Source organism: Tursiops truncatus, chromosome 1, assembly GCF_011762595.2.
Source record: "Tursiops truncatus isolate mTurTru1 chromosome 1, mTurTru1.mat.Y, whole genome shotgun sequence".
Taxonomy (NCBI): Eukaryota; Metazoa; Chordata; class Mammalia; order Artiodactyla; family Delphinidae; genus Tursiops; species Tursiops truncatus.
In genome coordinates, this window is record NC_047034.1 from 45180230 (window position 1) to 45197727 (window position 17498).

Here is a 17498-nt window from a genome sequence, read left to right on the forward strand (position 1 = left end):
AACGAAATTAAAGATTTGGTACCAGTTTTGGAATTTTAATGAAAACATAAATATTTTCAGTTTAAAATTATGAAGGATTAATGCCCCTCTTTTAATGTATTTATTAATAAAAGACCGTATAGCTCTCTAGGCAATAGATAGATGTGACACCAATAGTTTAGTGTGGCAAACATTTATTAAGCATCTCTTCTGTACGGGGTACCTGCTTGGTGCTGAAGGTCCACATTACTTATTGAACCATGTTTTAATAAGTTATACTTTTCCTTTTATATTAGAACAACTATAATTTTACACATATTTTTGAAGATATAATAAATGTAGTAAAACAGAAAATAAAATAATTGGTATGAACATTCAAAAAAAGAAGAAACATCTTTTTTTTTCTGCTGATGGCTTAAAAAAGCCAGTTGATGAGAGTATTTGGAACAGTGGTGAGATACAAGATTGATCAGAGTCTCTCTACTCTAGATAAATGGAAATTAGAAAAAACCAATTGTAATAGTGACAAAAATGACACAATTTGAGGGAGTAAGTTTAACGAGAGGACTCATATAACGAAATGAATAAAGTTGAAGAACAAAAAACAACATCTTACCAAGTTAAAATACTTCTTAGAGACAGTGAATTATTAGATTCTGAGTTAGTGAATTATATATTACAGCATTTTTGGAAAGAGACCTGGCAACATTTAAAAAATTTAAAATATTCATCCACCAGGCACTCTTTCCTAGGAGTAAAAGCAGCAATACACAAGGATAGGTGTACAAGACTATTCATTGCAGCATGTGCTTAGTGACAAAAACTTGGAACTAAAATAAGAGATTGAATAAATTATGCTCATGGTACATGGTACATACATACCATGAAATATTATGCAGCCATTGAAAAGAGTATATTACATCTATACCAGTTTACTTGGAAGGATTTCCATGGTAAACTACTAATGAAAATAGCAATATATGGGATAAAAACAAAAAGTACCCCCCCCAAAAAGCCCTAAATATCAATCTTAAACATGTATATACTTATATTTATATATGATTATATAAGTATAGTCATTGTTAAATGTGCTTATCTGGGGTTTCAACCAGATTGAATGAAATAGCCATTATAAGACACCCCAAAAAAGAAGCCAGAACTATACCAGAATTATTTTCTTAGATTATCACTAATTACTTAGAGAAAAGGGAATTAGAGACTAATTCAGAAGCCATATGTCTTATGTTTAATTATTTATAAGAATGTATAGTAAACCATATTGACTTCTTATCAAAAAAGAAAGATCTCATTTCATTTACAAAGGTCTCTTTTGTTTGCTGTATTTAAGCCATTGTTTAATCTTTAGGTTTGGTCTCCCTCCTCCAAGTTATTCTTTTCTCTTTGATGGCTCATAGTATTGCTTTACTCTGTCATGTACATTAGGTTGTTGGGTTCCTTCACATGGTGGTCATCTGGTAGATGGTGAACATGATTTTGTCTTTGTGAGCAGGCTTCAAAGTAGTTGGCAAATATGTTGAATAAGATCTGCTGAAGGAATAGAAGGGAGATGAGGTAGAAAAAGCCAAGAATGCTTGTGTTTGAGACTTGAGCAACTAGAAAAATGTTGTCCTTTACTGGGATGGAGAAGACTGCATTAGGTATGAGAAAGAAGGACAGGTCCTCAGATTTAGGCATGCAGATGTTGAGATGCATCTAGTGGAGATATCAAGTAGCCTGGAGGCTACATGAATCTAGACTTTGGGGAAAAGGTTTGGGCTAGAGATACATATTTGGGAGTTGTCAGAATATAGATGGTATTTAAAGCCGTAAGACTGGGTGGGATAACCTTAAGAGTACATATAGGTGGGAAAAAGTTGTTGTCCAAGGTCTGAGTCCTGAGACACTTCAACATATACAAATAAATGATTGGATGTAAAGTATGAGAAGAAAGGAGTTAAAGATAACTTAGTTTTTGAATTGGGAGTAACTGGAAGGCATTATCATTCATTAAAAAGGTGAAAAAGAGACCTGGTTCAAGAGGAAGTGAAAATTCTAGTCCTTGACAGTAGGTTTTTTGGAGTTCTGTTGTTGTTGGGTTTTTGTTTTTGTTTTTCTTGGCTGCGTCACACGGCTTGTGGGATCTTAGTTCCCCAAACAGGGACCAGGGATCAAACCCATGTGCCCTGCAGTGGAAGCGTGGAGTCCTATCCACTGGACCACCAGGGAATTCCCGACAGTAGGTTTTGAAATAACCAGTCATATGTCTTCAATAGGCAATTGAAAGTAGAGATCTGGCCCTCAGGAATGAGTTGGTAAGAGAGCTATAATTTGGGATTCCTTCTCACAGGGGAGATAGTTGCAATCATGAAAGGTACTACAGTTACCAAGGAAATGAGAAAAAATTTTTGTAGCACATCAAGCATATAGAAAATCTACATTTTCGAGTATGAGAGAGGGAAAAGAATCTGTAAAGAAGATTAAGTAGGAAAGATGGGAAGAGAACTAAGATAGTGCTGTATCATAAATGAAGAAGAGGCTGTATAATGGTAAATGCAGCATAAGGCAGAGAAGATGAAGCCTAAGAAAAAGTCAAGATGGCAGAAAGACGATAAAACTGAGTCCCAAAGAAGCTAAATGACTAAACCAAGGTAACACAGATATTTTTGGCAGAACCAGGTTTTGACCCTAGATCCTCCTGTGTTTGTTTTTATACTATGTCATATACAGCAAGTACATAAAACTAAGGCAATCTCATTCAAATAAACTATGACATTACAAATATAAGAATAATCTCAATTATTCTTATAAAATAAAATTTGCTAGTAATTTTTAATAATAACTGAATACTTAATGAACAGTGATAGACAAGCAGCAATTCTTCATTCTTCATTCTAGGTTACAGGATGTGCATCTGTCACTTACCTTGTCGACCAGTGAAACCAAACATTATTGGAGAACAGGTAATCACATGGTAGATTTGTTTTTTTTAGACTTAGCTGTCCGTAAAGAAAGTGCAATTTTGAGTTGCTTTACGACTAAAATGTGCATATTCAGCAATGAGTTTAAGATTTTGTTTACAAGGGCTTTCAGATTACCATAGTAGGAAAAATATGAAATGTATGAAAGAAGTTGCTGTATTGAACTTTTCATTTTAAAGTTTTTAATTTCAGTCAGATCACCTGCTCTCTTGTGTTCAAAAGGAAAATTAAACCACTTACTAATTTTGGAATGGAGATTTTTAAATAGTAATTTTTTTTCTTTCAAAATAAATTTTGATCATGGAATAAGAGCCTTTAATTTCTGTGGGTTAGTAAATATCTTAATATGTGTCGATTCATACTCATCCTCCCTATGTTCTTCCTCTTACTTTGTCAAAGGACAGAAGGAAGAAACTTTCTGAAATCTCACTAACTTTTTTTTTAAAGTACGTGTGTTTACTTTTAGGATAGATTTGACCTTTGGGGAATACAAATTGTAAAATATTTTATAGTGACACTATCCTAAATGCATATTAGTTTAATGGGTCCTCATTATTAATTTTCCTTTCAAGTCACTAAAAAAAGTAAAGAACTGGCGGCGGGGGGGGGGGGGGACAAACATTTCTTAAGTAGTTAGAATAATGCTTAGTCCATTAACCCTATCTATTTTGAATATGATAACCACAATGCCATAAGGAACCTTGCGCAATGTTCTTGACTATTCTCTCCTTGCTCTATAATCCCGAGTAAACAGGACGTAAGAGTAAAAAGGCATCAAAAGCAGGAAGAGCTGTTGGAGTGGTGGTTTTGTTCTTAGCTAAATGAGGAACTATAAAGTGAGAATTTTTACTTGGAAAAATAGACTTTTTATCCTGTCTCTAACATTTAGTAGTGTGCTAGAACTAGCTCAATTTTCCAGAAATCTTGAAAGCTCGTTGTTAAATGTGGCCATCATCAAAAATTAAATTATATAAACTTAAAAGTAAATAAATTATATTAAAAACAAAGTTAATGAATACTCACAACTCACTACTTCCCATTTATTTTACATTTTACTTTTACCTGTGCTCTTAACGTTATTTATGTATTCTGTATCTGCACGGTGGCAGTGTTCTCTGGTATGATATTGCACATCTCTTCCCAAATTCACATTCAGTGATGTCCCATTGGTAGCTTCAGATGTCACGGTTGTAGCTTGACATCGGCCATGGTAGAGTACGTAAACCACAGACAGCTGCAGACACTACAAATCAGGGCTTTATTTTCCTGGAGAGCCAGTTGCTATACATCTACCAGCACATTGCTGCTAGTGTCATACCGTTTGTTAAGTGCTGCTTATAGAAGATAGAGTACAGTTATTTGCTGATTAGAATGAATGGAAAAAACTAAGAAATTAAACTTGTGGCCTATTGTAAAGTAAGATTAAAAAGCATATGTAAATATAGGTAAGGAAGTAAAAATCCTTTCAAAGTCACATGGCAAAATGAATACTATCTTCTATACGTTAAACCCTAAATACACTAACATACATAAATTTACAACATTAAATAAACTTTTATTTCATTGTCTTAGTAACTTATTTATGTATTTAAATTAAATACTCTGTTTGATAGATATCCAGTAAAATGGGAGCCCATTATCATTGTATTATTTGTTCAGCAACAATCACCAGAAGGACGGATATGCTAGGACATGTTAGGCGCCATGTGAATAAAGGAGAGACTAAATCCACGTATATTGCTGGTAAGTTGAGCAATCTCATTAACATGTTAATAACTAAATTCTTAAACAATGGTCTAATTATTCTTTTCAGATATCAAGCAGACAAAATACAGTGACTTAACCAAATCATTTAGTTAACTACTAATCTGTCAGGTTTTGTTTTGTTTCTGTGAGACTCCCAACAATGTTCAACTGTTCTCAATTTAACAGATATATTTAATATCTGGGATAGATATTAAATATGCGTAGAAAAAAGTAACTGATGTTCAAGTAAATATAGGTATCTTAATGAAAGACTATAGAATTTTATTACGAATGACGGCTCCTGTACCAATAACTGTGTTATACTTATTATCAAAAAACACTGGAAAAAGGAGGTAGAGTGATATATAAAGACTCTTTATTATCCTGAGTGATATCGAGTTATTAGTAGCTTGTTAATACTGAGACAGTTCCTTCTCAAGAATTAAGAATTAAGCCCTCCTGCCCTAAGGCATCCATTATATGTAATGAATTAACTTCTCTCTTATACATCTAGAATGGTACTCTGGACCTTCCCTTTAAGAATTGAAAAAAAAAGTCACTAAAATAATTATTTGAAGGGCTTAATTTGCTCACAGAACCTGGTTTGAGAAAGGCTGATCTTGTGAGATATGTGACTTGACACTGTTGAGTATAGAAAGATATATAACACAACACTAGAAAAGATTACTTTTATTTGGCATTGTAGAAAGGGAAATATGGTTCCCATTTAGTTAACATTCTGATAGTAATGTTATCAAGAAATCCAAACATAGAGAATCTCAATTATATTTCCCCCACACATATTACATATGTTTCCTTTCTTAAATATTTAAAATATATTCACACAAACACATCACTGTTTCATTTGGGTTTATAGCTAAATGATTCTAATGTATATTAAATGTAGAATAATTTTTTTACATTAGCTTATAGCTGTTTGAATATAATTTGTGATTTAAAATCATAATTATGAGAAAGTGTTCTGAAGTCAAGCACATTCAGGAAATATAGTGACTCTTAGTTATCCATGCCGGCTAATGGAATGTAACTACACAGAAAGGTTAATTTTCTAATGTTTAAACCACAATAAAATATATTTAGCAACCAACCTATATAAACACAATGTAGTGTTTGATGAGTAATAAAGGTATTTTAGGATTTTGTACTATCTTAGGTTGATTATTCTTAACTAGGTATACAGATATATTGATGTGCTAGACAGTTAAGATTTTAAGCTGACAAACTTTAATTCACCAAATACTTAACTGAGTACTACTCTTTTCCAGAGACAGTGCTAGGTAGGTCAGTTTGGGGGGACTTTTTTGGCATCTACTCAACTGATTTCATTAACATGAAATATTATAAAGGAAGGTTATTTTTTTAATGTATATTGTTTTTGATATTTAGAATTATTTTGTATTTCACTGGAAATCTTTTTTTTTTTTGTAATTTTAGCTTCTGCTGCCAAACCACCTAATGAAATTTTGAAAGAGTCAGACACAGATGTACAAGTTTGTCCCAACTATTCTGTACCTCAGAAAACAGATTCCTATTTTAATCCCAAAATGAAGCTAAATCGGTAAGATAAATTGAAAACAGGGTTATGGGATGTTTCAAATAATTACAGATGTACCTTTTCCTAATCTTTTTGTTTTAAAATATTGAAACAAAACTAGGTATAGATTGAAAATCATTTATTTTAGCATTTTCTCAGAATGATTGTTTTCTCTCTTTTATTTTTCTGCCAAACCAATTTCTTTCTCAGAGAGTAAAACAGGTCTAACTTTATATAATTAAATGAACATGTCGGGCAAGTTTGTGGGCAAGTTTTATTTATAAAATCATTATTCATCGTGAATACTTGTTAATAAAACCCAATTCGATTTGTAGTTTAATTTCACAGATTTTTAGTTCTTGTACTGTTAAGTAAGGAATATAATATTAGGTCTCTTTCCAAAATAGTTTGCATAGTAAATAGGAGCCCCATTTCTCACTATTCTTAAAATAAAATCTACAATGATGAAACCATGGTGCCGTAAAATTATTTGATTGTTATACTTTCTTCTAGGCAGCTAATATTCTGTACACTGGCTGCTTTGGCTAAGGAACGAAAACCTTTGGAATGTCTAGATGCCTTTGGAGCTACTGGTAAGTAATGAAGCCTTTTTGGAACCCCACTTTATCAGATCTGTACAGTATCTTTTCTTTCCCTTTTTTTTTCTTGTTGGTTAGCCACTTTGAAAACTAAGGGTTTGTTTATATCATGTGAACCTGAAGAGATTTTTTTCCCAGTTTTATTGAGAAATAATTGGCATACATCACTGTACAGGTGTACACGTTTGAGGTGTACAGCATGATGATTTGCTTTACATATATTGTGAAATGATTACCACAGTAGGTTCAGCTAACATCCATCATCTCATGTAGATACAATACCATAAGAAGAAAAGAAAGAAGAAAAAATATTTCTCCTTGTGATGAGAACTCTTAGCATTTACCCTCTTGATGTTCCTATATAACAGTGTTACCTATACATAGTCATCATGTTGTACATTTCATCCCTAGTACTTATTTATCTTATAATTGGAAGATAAAAAGTACCTTTTGCCCACCTTCTGGTACAGTATCTTTTCTTAGGAAATTTATATGGATATCATATGTAGCAAAATATTTTGATATAAAAAAAAAGATCCAAGGTAAATTTTTTTATTATGGAAAATTTTCAAATATATATAAAAGTAGAGCATATAATAAATGAATCCCTTTATATCCATCACTCACTTCAGAAATTACTAATTCATACTCAGTCTTATATATGTATTCCCATGCACTTTCCCTCATACCTCATTCCTCCATTCTATATCCCCATTATTTTGAAACAAATCACAGATCATTTCATCCGTAAATATTTCAATGCGATATGTAAAAGACAAGGACTTTTTACAATTAAAACCCATATACCATATCACACCTAAAAAATTAAGAATAATTCTTTAATGTCATCAAATGTTTAGATATACCTATTTCATAATTTTTTTTAAATTCAAATCTGAATCCAAACAAAGACTATATATTTCAGTTGTTTAGTATGTCTCTTAAGTCTCTTCTTAATCTATATTACCTTCCATCATTTTGTGTGTATGCGTGATAATTATTTGTTGATATAACAGGTCATTTGCCCTGTAGAGTTTCCCACAGTCTAGATTTTTGCTGATTGCATCACCATGGTTCATATAAGATGAACCATCACATGGTTCCTCTGTCTCTCGTATTTCTGTAAATTGGTAGTTGGATCTTCAGGTTTGCAGATTCAGATAGGATTTTTTTTTTTTTGCAAGAATACATATTTACTGCAATCAGCTATCAGTTGGTATTTGGTTGTCTCTTTTTTGTGATGCAGTAAATATTGCTTAGTCATTAGGCAGTGGGGTAAGGTGAAATTTTAAAGATTGAGAACATTTTTCCCAAAAGGACTTAACAGTAGAGAAAAGATAATGGAAAAAGTAGAAAATTTCTAAGAAGCCACTTGTACCTAATCCACATCTTACTTCTTAACGGTTATAGGAGTGTATTCTTGGGAAGTTTGTACCAATGGGATGAAAGCATGACTTAGCTCTCATGTTCCTCTCCTCAGGGAGAACTAGTGGTGAAAAACATGGACTGTGGAATCAAACTGGCTGCATTCAAATCCCAGCTTTATAACGTGTTAGCTGTCTAACCACAGGAAATTTATGCTTCAGTTTCCTCATCTATCTAAAGGAGGGTACCCACCATAAAATAATGTGAAGATTAGGTAAATTAATACATGTAAAGAAATTGAAACAGTGTCTGGTATATAGCAAATGCTATAGAAGTACTCAGTATCATCATTATTGTATTATTACCACTTCTACTACCATCATCATCATCATCAGTAATGTCTCTGTAAATATGGTAAAAGTGATGAAGTAGTGATTTTAAGCTGATCACATCCTCTGAGCCAGTTGGATTTTTTTTTTTAATATTTGTTTATTTGGCTGGGTTGGGTCTTTGTTGCAGCATGCAGCATATTCACTGCGGCATGTGGGATATTTTGTTGCGGCACTCGTGGTGCGCAGGCTCTTCGTAGTGGCACGCAGGCTTCTCTATAGTTGTGACATGCGGGTTTTCTCTTCTCTAGTTGTGGCGTGGGCTCCAGAGCACATAGGCTCTGTAGTTTGCAGAACGCAGGCTCTTTAGTAGAGGTGGGTGAGCTCAGTAGTTGTGGCGCGCAGGCTTAGTTGCCCCGCGACATGTAGGATCTTAGTTCCCCGACCAGGGATCGAACTCACGTCCCCTGCATTGGAAGGCAGATTCTTTACCACTGGACCACCAGGGAAGTCCCACCAGTCGTATTTTAAATTTGAATCAATTTTTACTCCTTTTTCTGCCACTGTCCCCACATACACTCAACCACCGATCTGTTCTAATTATTCTTTTTTATTATGACTCATACTCCTTTTCCATTCCATATCCACCAATGTAATGATTTTTGGCAATGATATCTCTCCCACCCATTCTGTCTTGTATGCTATTGCAAACAGCCCTTCCTCTGAAACACTGAATTGATAATGTTACTTCTCAGTCAAAAAAATCATGCATCTTTATTGTCTAAATAGAGTTCAGCTTCTCAGATTGCAATTTAATATCCTCTATAATCTGACCCAATCTACTTTTCCAGATTTATTTCCCAGCATTTTCCCTGACACAACTTCTCTCTCTCTCTCTCTTTTTACATTCAATAAAATTTATTAAATGTCTATCCTAGACTGGGTACTGTATACGTTTCTTGATAGTGGAGTCATTTTTTTTTCCTCCAGTTTTATTGAGATATAATCAACATATAACATTGTATAAGTTTTAGATATACAACATAATGATATGTATATATTGTAAAATGATCACCAAAAAAAATTAACATCTATCACCTCACATAGTTACAGATTTTTCTTTCCGTTTTTATGAGAACTTCTGTGTTCTTCTTTCTTAGTCACTTTCCAATAAACAGTACAGTATCATTAACTATAATCACCCTGCTATACATTATATCCCCAGAACATATTTATCTTATAACTGCAAGTCTGTACCCGTCCATATCCACCCAGTTCTCCCACCCTTCCAGTCTCCACCTCTGGCAGCCACAAATCCGATCTCCATTTCTGTGAGTTTGGTTTTTTTAGATTCCACATGTAAGTTAGATCATACAGTATTTGTCTTTCTCTGATTTATTTCACTTAGCATACTGCCTTCAGGGTCCATCCATGTTGTCTGAAATGGCAGGATTGCCTTCTGTTTTATGGCTGAATGGTATTCCACTGGGTATATATATATATATATACACACACATATATATATACACGTATATATATATATATATACGTGTATATATATATATACACCACATATTCTTCATTCATCCATCTGTGGACACTTAGATTGTGTCCATGTCTTGGCTACTGTAAATAATGATGCAATGAACTACTCTTTTTTTTACCTGAAATCCCTAAAACTATCATTTAAGTAAGATCTTCTCAGCCTTTTCTTTTTAATGTGCCTTGGTAAACTAAAATCAAGCTCATAGCAGTCATTTTGCATGTTTCCCCATCTCTGAAACGTGGATAGGGACTTCCCTGGTGGTGCAGTAGTTAAGACTCTGCGCTCTCAATGCAGAGGGCCCAGGTTTGATCCCTCATCCAGGAACTAGATCCCACATGCATGATGCAACTAAGAGTTCACATGCCACAACTAAGGAGCCAGTGAGCCGCAACTAAGGAGCCTGCCTGCTGCAACTAAGGAGCCTACGTGCCACAACTAAGAAGCTGGTGAGCCGCAAATAAGGAGCCCACCTGCCACAACTAAGACCCAACGCAGCCAAATAAATAAATATAAAATGTGAATATTGGAACTTACTTCACAAGCTTGTTGTAAGAGTAGGAAAATGTATGTAAAGACCATGGCACATAGTAAATGCTAACTTTTTACATTTATGAAGCACATGTAGGGAGAAGATGGTTAATACTTCCCGTAAATAGGGCTTTTTCTACTCCATATTGGCTAGGCTTGTGTCACCATCTCCCACTGTGTAGTGAATGTCCCTTATGACTCAAGTCCAATAGGAATAGAAAGCCTGTGAGAAGGGCCCTCTTGGTCTCAATTCCTCTTGGTCATTTGCTTACACATACAAAGTTGTTCTTTTTCATTCACAATGATGCTGTTGTGCAGTATTTGAAAAGCACTGATCCAGGAAAGTTGTTTTCATATTTTGGTGCATTAGGGTAAACTTCAGCAGGAGGAGTTCCAACTACCCATCTTCCCTTCAAGTACAGTAACTGCACTCTTACTCATATTGTATATTGGGTTTCTCTGTAAGATTTTGTTTCAAAAAAGTATTCCATTGTAAAAAGAAAGAAAAAAAAATCCTACCAAAGCCCAAATAAAGAACATACATGGATATTTTATTTGAACATGGATTATAGAAAAGTTTTTTTACAAACTATTAATGGAAATCTGTTGGACACATTTTCTTGTGGTAAATTTTCTTCAGAGGCATTTTAGTGAGAAAGTAGAATAAGAATTACTTATGAAAGTATTAAGATTTTGAAAGAATTGTTTTTGTTATTTATAAAATTATATTCTTTATTATTATACTACTTTTATTCTTTATTACAATTTAAAAACTCATTTTTCCTCCAATTTCTCCCAAGGGATAATGGGATTACAATGGGCAAAACACCTTGGGAATGCAGTCAAGGTTACAATTAATGATTTGAATGAAAACTCTGTGACGTTGATTCAGGAGAACTGCCATTTAAACAAACTGAAAGTGGTAGTGGACTGTAAGGAAAAGGAAGAGAGTGATGATACTCCTGAAGAAGGAGAGGAAAACTTTGGTAATATTAAGGTGACCAAAATGGATGCCAATGTACTGATGCATTTGAGATCTTTTGATTTCATGTAAGTGAAAAAAATTGTGTCACTTTCTAAACTGACTTGGATTTGGCAGGAGACGGGGTAGGAAGGGGGCCATTAAAAATTAACATAGTTTGTCACTGTTTGTTTATTTAAATTAATAAAGTTTTTTGGCATTGGCCTAAGGAAAGCAGTAAGAACATTTTCTAGCATTTGAAATAAAATGCCTGGGCATGACAATTTCCTCTAAGCCTGATTTATTTTTACATGTGTAACCTATCATATGATCATTTTATTGCTTACTTTAAAAACATAATTATATATTTAAAATAGATTTATGAAGTCCTTTTGAATCCATGGAATTTTGTCATTAGAAATAATGACAATGGTATTATTTTGGATACTAGTATGATTTTAAATATGTCTGTATTCTTTGTGATTTTAGACACCTAGACCCTTTTGGAACATCTGTGAACTATCTTGATTCTGCATTCAGAAATATAAGAAACCTTGGCATAGTGTCAGTGACTTCTACAGATATCAGTTCTTTATATGCCAAGGCACAACATGTTGCCCGGCGTCACTACGGCTGTAACATTGTCCGAACTGAATATTACAAGGAGCTAGCAGCCAGAATTGTTGTAGCTGCAGTGGCAAGGTACCAAATGGCCAACAGTGTACCTTGTCTGGGTATATGATAAAACGAAATAATATTACAAGAAGTGTTTATTTCATTCTTCAAAATATGCACGAAATACAAATTCCGTATTCCATATATGTAATCTTGATTTGTTTGGTAATCTTAAGTTAGAATTTGATTTGAAAGCTTGTGCCTAAAATAGTTTACTCTTCAATTTAAAATGTTATTAAAATAAGTAAAGTACTAAGAAAGGAAATATTGAAAGTTAATTTCAAATCAGTTTATTTCAACAATGTAGGGGACAGCACCATGAAAAGGGAAAGCAAAGCCTGTTTTTAGATTTAGAAACAATCATTTTTTGTCCATTTCATCTTTTATTTATGTAGTTTAAAAAAATGATGGCTTATAAATTTGATTCAAATCAATACGTACAAAGTTTAAGTTAGTTTAGAACTGTAGAGGGAAAACTAAGTACATAAATGGTGTATCAAGTAGAATTTAATCCAAAAGTATATAAAAGTAATAATGGCAAGGACTTTGCTTATTCATTTTTCACTGACTGTTCAGTTCCTGCATGTAGTTAGTACTCAATAAACATATATTGTTTAGAGGAAGCTTTTATAGAAAAAAGTAGATAAAAAGAAAGAAGATGGTTGTGATGACAAGAAACAAAGTGACACTGAAAACCAGAGAATATTGAGAAGATTTCATAAGGGAAAATGTGTAGTTACTAAAATCCTGCCAAGCATCCTATATATCCTGTGTTTCAATTTGTGTAGAAGTTATAGTAATGATCTTTTAAAATCACTGCTACTAAGAATTGAATTTTCCTTATTTTCCCATAACCCATCCATAGTTTAGTGTCCAAGTTAGTACTGTCAGTATAATGCCAAACAAAGGAAAATGATAAGCTCCCAAAATAACTTTAATAAATTTTTCCAGAGCTGCAGCCCGATGTAACAAAGGCATAGAAGTACTGTTTGCAGTGGCTCTGGAACATTTTGTATTGGTTGTTGTGAGAGTTTTGAGGGGGCCTACTTCTGCAGATGAAACAGCCAAGAAGATTCAGTACCTAATCCATTGTCAGTGGTGTGAAGAGAGAATTTTTCAGAAGGATGGTAATATGGTAGAAGGTAAATTCAAGTTTCTTTTGACTGTATATTCGGTTTAATTTATCTATAAGCCTCCAATGAATACGCCTTTATCACATCCCTAATTATACATATTGTTGTCCTTTGATTTTAAAGATTACAGTGCTAACTTTATTTCCTATACTGGATTTCCTTTCATCAACAGACAAGACATTCGTGTGAGTTCATTAAAATCATTTACTCATCATAATTTATGCTCTTTAGCCCTGCCCTCTGTTGAAACATCTAGAAATAACTTAGTTTCCAGTGTCACTAATTTTAGGAACATTAAGTCAGATTACCTCTTTATCTAGGATGTTTCAAATCATTAATTCTATAAAAATAATTTTCATGTTTCTGACTGAATATAAAAGGCATCAGTTATAAAATTCATTCAGTAAACATTTATTGAGCCTCTACTATATGCCAGGCCTGGGGAATCAAGGAAAAAGATGTGGCTTGTGCCCTCATCAAGCTGTTTCTATTTTGCTTTTCTGGGACATAGAGTTGCCCATTGTTTTCTGTTAGGTTCTTGGCATTTTTTAAATATGGATTTTTAAGAACTCCTTTATATACTAGAGTTTAACCCTTGTGATATGATACGATAGTTGCAGATATTTTTTCTCATTTTGTCACTTGTGTTTGCATCTTTTTTTTTTTTTTACCTTTTCATGCAGAAATTTTTCATTGTTGCTGTTGTTAAGTTAATCAAACTTTTAATGTACTCTGGATTTTGTCTGTAGTTGGAAAGAGCTTTCCTATCCTATATTATTCAAGGAAGGTTATGTTTCATTGAATAGTTCATGTCTTCACTGATTTGAGACTACCATATTTATCTTATACTAAAATCCCACATGTATTTGAGTTTGTTTCTGGATTTTCTATTCTTTTCCAGTGGTTGGATGTTCATACACCTCTATCCCACTGTTTTGATTACAGAAGACTTTTAGTGTTGTTTAATATCTGTTAACACAGTCCCTTCTCATAGCTCTATTTTCAGTGTTCTGACATTGGATCCTTTGTTTTGGCTTAACAAAAAATAAATAAATAAACCAGTTGGTGGTTTATCTTGATCACATTAAGGAGGATAGAGATATTGTTACAGTTCTGAAGCTTCCTAAGAACCCAGTATGCTTTTCTTTTGTCCAAGAGTTAATACTTTTGCTACAGTGTTAATTGATAGTAGGAATGGAGGGCATCCTGTCATGTTCCTTGTTTTAGTTCCCTCTGGTGCTTTCTGATTCATACTTGAATCTGAGATACCTATCATTTATCATGTTGAGAAAGTAACCTTCATTTACAATTTTACTATGTTTTATCACGATGTTGAATTTTGTCACATGTTTTTTCAGCATATGTGGAGGTGATTATATGGTATTTCTCCTTAGATCTATTAATTTGATTATAATAAAATTTTCCAATATCAAATCGTTCTGACTTTCTAGAATAAACTACTCTGTCAGGAAGTATTCTTTTATTATGGATTCTGTTTACTAACTTTTTAAAGGAGTTCTGTTTCAATATCATAAATAAGATGGTATATAGTTTTCCTTTTTAGAATAATTTTGGTTGGGCTTTAGAATTAGTTTAAATTCCCTTCAAAAAGAATTTGGAACTTTTACATTTTTTTCAATGCTTGGGAACAGTTTAGCTAGCATCAGAATTATTTGTTCACTAAAGGGTTAATAGTATTCACTCAGCTTTTCTAATTTATTTGCATAGAGTTGAGCCAAGTGTTGTCTAATGATTCTCATTTCTTTGGTTTCTATGGTTATATTCTCCTTATTTTTTTAAAGTTTTAGTATTTGTCCTTTCTGCCCTTTTCTCTTAACTATATTAGATACTGACTTATCTAGTCTGTTGTTTATTTTAACGTTTACTTTTGTAGTAGCAAATATGTGTATGTTTCTGTAATTTGGATTTATCGGTTTTAAGTAATATACTTTGGCTTTTTGCTAACATAAATGAGGTAATAGCCTGCCATTTTCCATTTTCCCTTCCTAATTTTTGTCCATTATACCATTTTTATGTTATATGTAACATTTATATTCTATTTTGCCAGTATAATCCACACATTAAATATATTCAGTGCTCATCATCAGTGTTCTTGCCATAATTTCTTGAATTATGTGTTGGTTGGCTAAATTTAACTTTCTGAGTTTAGTCAAGAGGGTTCATGGGGAAAAAATACTCTTTGATTTCTTGCATGTTTAAAGCTCCCTGTTTATAGCTTTATACTTAAAAAGTTTAGAGTTTGAGTGCCTTGTCAAAATTCTTTTATTGTCTTCTATTACTAAATATTATTGTAACTTTTCCTTCTTTTATATGACATAATTATTTTGCCTGGCTTCCCAAAGGAATATTTACTTTTGAAATACTATGTTCTAACCTTAATTTTAGGATTTTTCCTAATCATGGCATCCCCTTTCATCATGTAGCTTCAAATATCCTTTCAAGAAAGCTTTCTTAAATATTTTTTAATTCTAAAATTTGTCTTACGTTGTACTATTATGCGTGTGCTCTCTTCAACCTGTCTTCTTTAACTATCATTTTATCTAAAAATATTCATATATATTTATAATTGTTGTATCATCTTTGGCTCTTTTGTCATTATGAAATGTCTGTCTTTATCCCTGATATTTATCTGAAAGCCTATAGTCTGATATTAATACAAATACCACTCTCATAGTTACTATTTGCATAATATATTTTTTATCCTTTTAGTTTTAATCTGTAAGTGTCTTATTAGATCTTGCTTTTTTTATCCAATCTGATTGTTTCTGCCTTTTGATGAGTGTTTAGACCATTCATATTGAATGTAGTTATTAAAATGTCTGGCTTTTCAGCACTTTTACTATTTGTTTTATATGTATCTCATGTCTTCTGTGTTCCTCCTTTGCTGCCTTCATAGTATTAAATATTTTTTTACTGTGTCATTTAAATTAATTCCTCTGTTGGTTTCTTAGCTATGTTTTTTTCCAGTTATCTTCTTAATGGTTTCTCCAGGGATTATAATATATACCTTTAACTTATCTTGATCTACCTCAGGTTAATACTGACTTAAGACTGGCAAAATGTGGCAGCTTTGCTCTAATATAATTCTATTTTTCTCTCACCTCCTGTGCTATTTTTGTCATATGTTAATTACATCTACAGACCCAATCCAATAATATAGTATTATTTTTTAAATTTATGAGTTTAAAAGAAAATTAAGAAAAGAGACACACACACATCTTTCATTGTTACCCACATAATTACCTTTCCAGTACTCTTTATTCCTTCCTTTGGATTCAAATTACTCTGTAAAATTTCCTTTCAACCTGAAGAACCCCCTTTAGTATTTCTTATAGGGTGAGTCCGCTACAACAAATTCTCCTAGTTTTTGTTTACCTGAGAATGTCTTTATTTCACCTTCTTTTTTGAAGGATAGTTTTGCTGGATGTAGAATTATTGGTTGATAGTTCTTTTTTTTCCTCTCAGCACTTCAACTATGTCATTCCAGTGCCTTCTGGCCTCTATTATTTCTGATTAAAAGTCAGCCATTAATTGGTTTTTTTTTGTTTTTAATTAATTAATTTATTTATCTATGGCTGCACTGGGTCTTCGTTGCTGTGCGTGGGCTTTCTCTAGTTGCAGCGAGCGGGGTTTACTCTTCGTTGTAGTGCGCGGGCTTCTCATTGCGGTGGCTTCTCTTGTTGCGGAGCACGGGCTCTAGACACGTGGGCTTCAGTAGTTGTGGTACGTGGGCTTCAGTAGTTGTGACTCGTGGGCTCTAGAGTGCAGGCTCAGTAGTTGTGGCGCACGGGCTTAGTTGTTCCGCGGCATGTGGGATCTTCCCAGACCAGGGCTCAAACCCATGTCCCCTGCTTTGGCAGGCGGATTCTTAACCACTGCACCACCAGGGAAGTCCCCATTAATTGTATTGTTGTTCCCTCATACCTGATAAGTTATTTTTCTCTTACTGCTTTCAAGATTTTCTGTGTAGCTTTCAGCAGTTTGATTATGATGTGTCTGAGTGAGTCTCTCTGTGTTTATCCTACTTGGAATTCAGAGCTTCTTAGGGCCCTAGATAATTGTTTTTATCAAGTTTGGGGCACT

At 33.4% G+C, this 17498-nt stretch overlaps 2 protein-coding genes across 9 annotated transcripts in view; one reads left to right on the plus strand and one right to left on the minus strand.

The window, feature by feature from the left end:
• Positions 1 to 17498, plus strand: part of TRMT1L (tRNA methyltransferase 1L) — a 36178-nt gene that overhangs the window by 6427 nt on the left and 12253 nt on the right. For all 5 annotated transcript variants that reach the window (XM_019952732.2, XM_019952728.2, XM_019952729.2 and 2 more), the window contains 7 exons: positions 2875 to 2939; positions 4571 to 4700; positions 6159 to 6282; positions 6772 to 6851; positions 11426 to 11675; positions 12076 to 12288; positions 13213 to 13403. In XM_019952732.2, coding sequence (XP_019808291.1) covers positions 2875 to 2939; positions 4571 to 4700; positions 6159 to 6282; positions 6772 to 6851; positions 11426 to 11675; positions 12076 to 12288; positions 13213 to 13403 — 1053 coding nt within the window. The remainder of the gene's footprint in view (positions 1 to 2874; positions 2940 to 4570; positions 4701 to 6158; positions 6283 to 6771; positions 6852 to 11425; positions 11676 to 12075; positions 12289 to 13212; positions 13404 to 17498) is intronic.
• Positions 37 to 17498, minus strand: part of RNF2 (ring finger protein 2) — a 106783-nt gene continuing 89321 nt past the window's right edge. The window contains exon 6 of one of the 4 annotated variants that reach the window (XM_073803526.1): positions 37 to 1527. In XM_073803526.1, coding sequence (XP_073659627.1) covers positions 1402 to 1527 — 126 coding nt within the window. In that variant the 3' untranslated portion in view covers positions 37 to 1401. Of the gene's footprint in view, positions 1528 to 6276; positions 9019 to 17498 lie in introns of those variants that run through there. The other 3 variants (XM_073803513.1, XM_073803507.1, XM_073803520.1) reach the window with 3 other exon arrangements.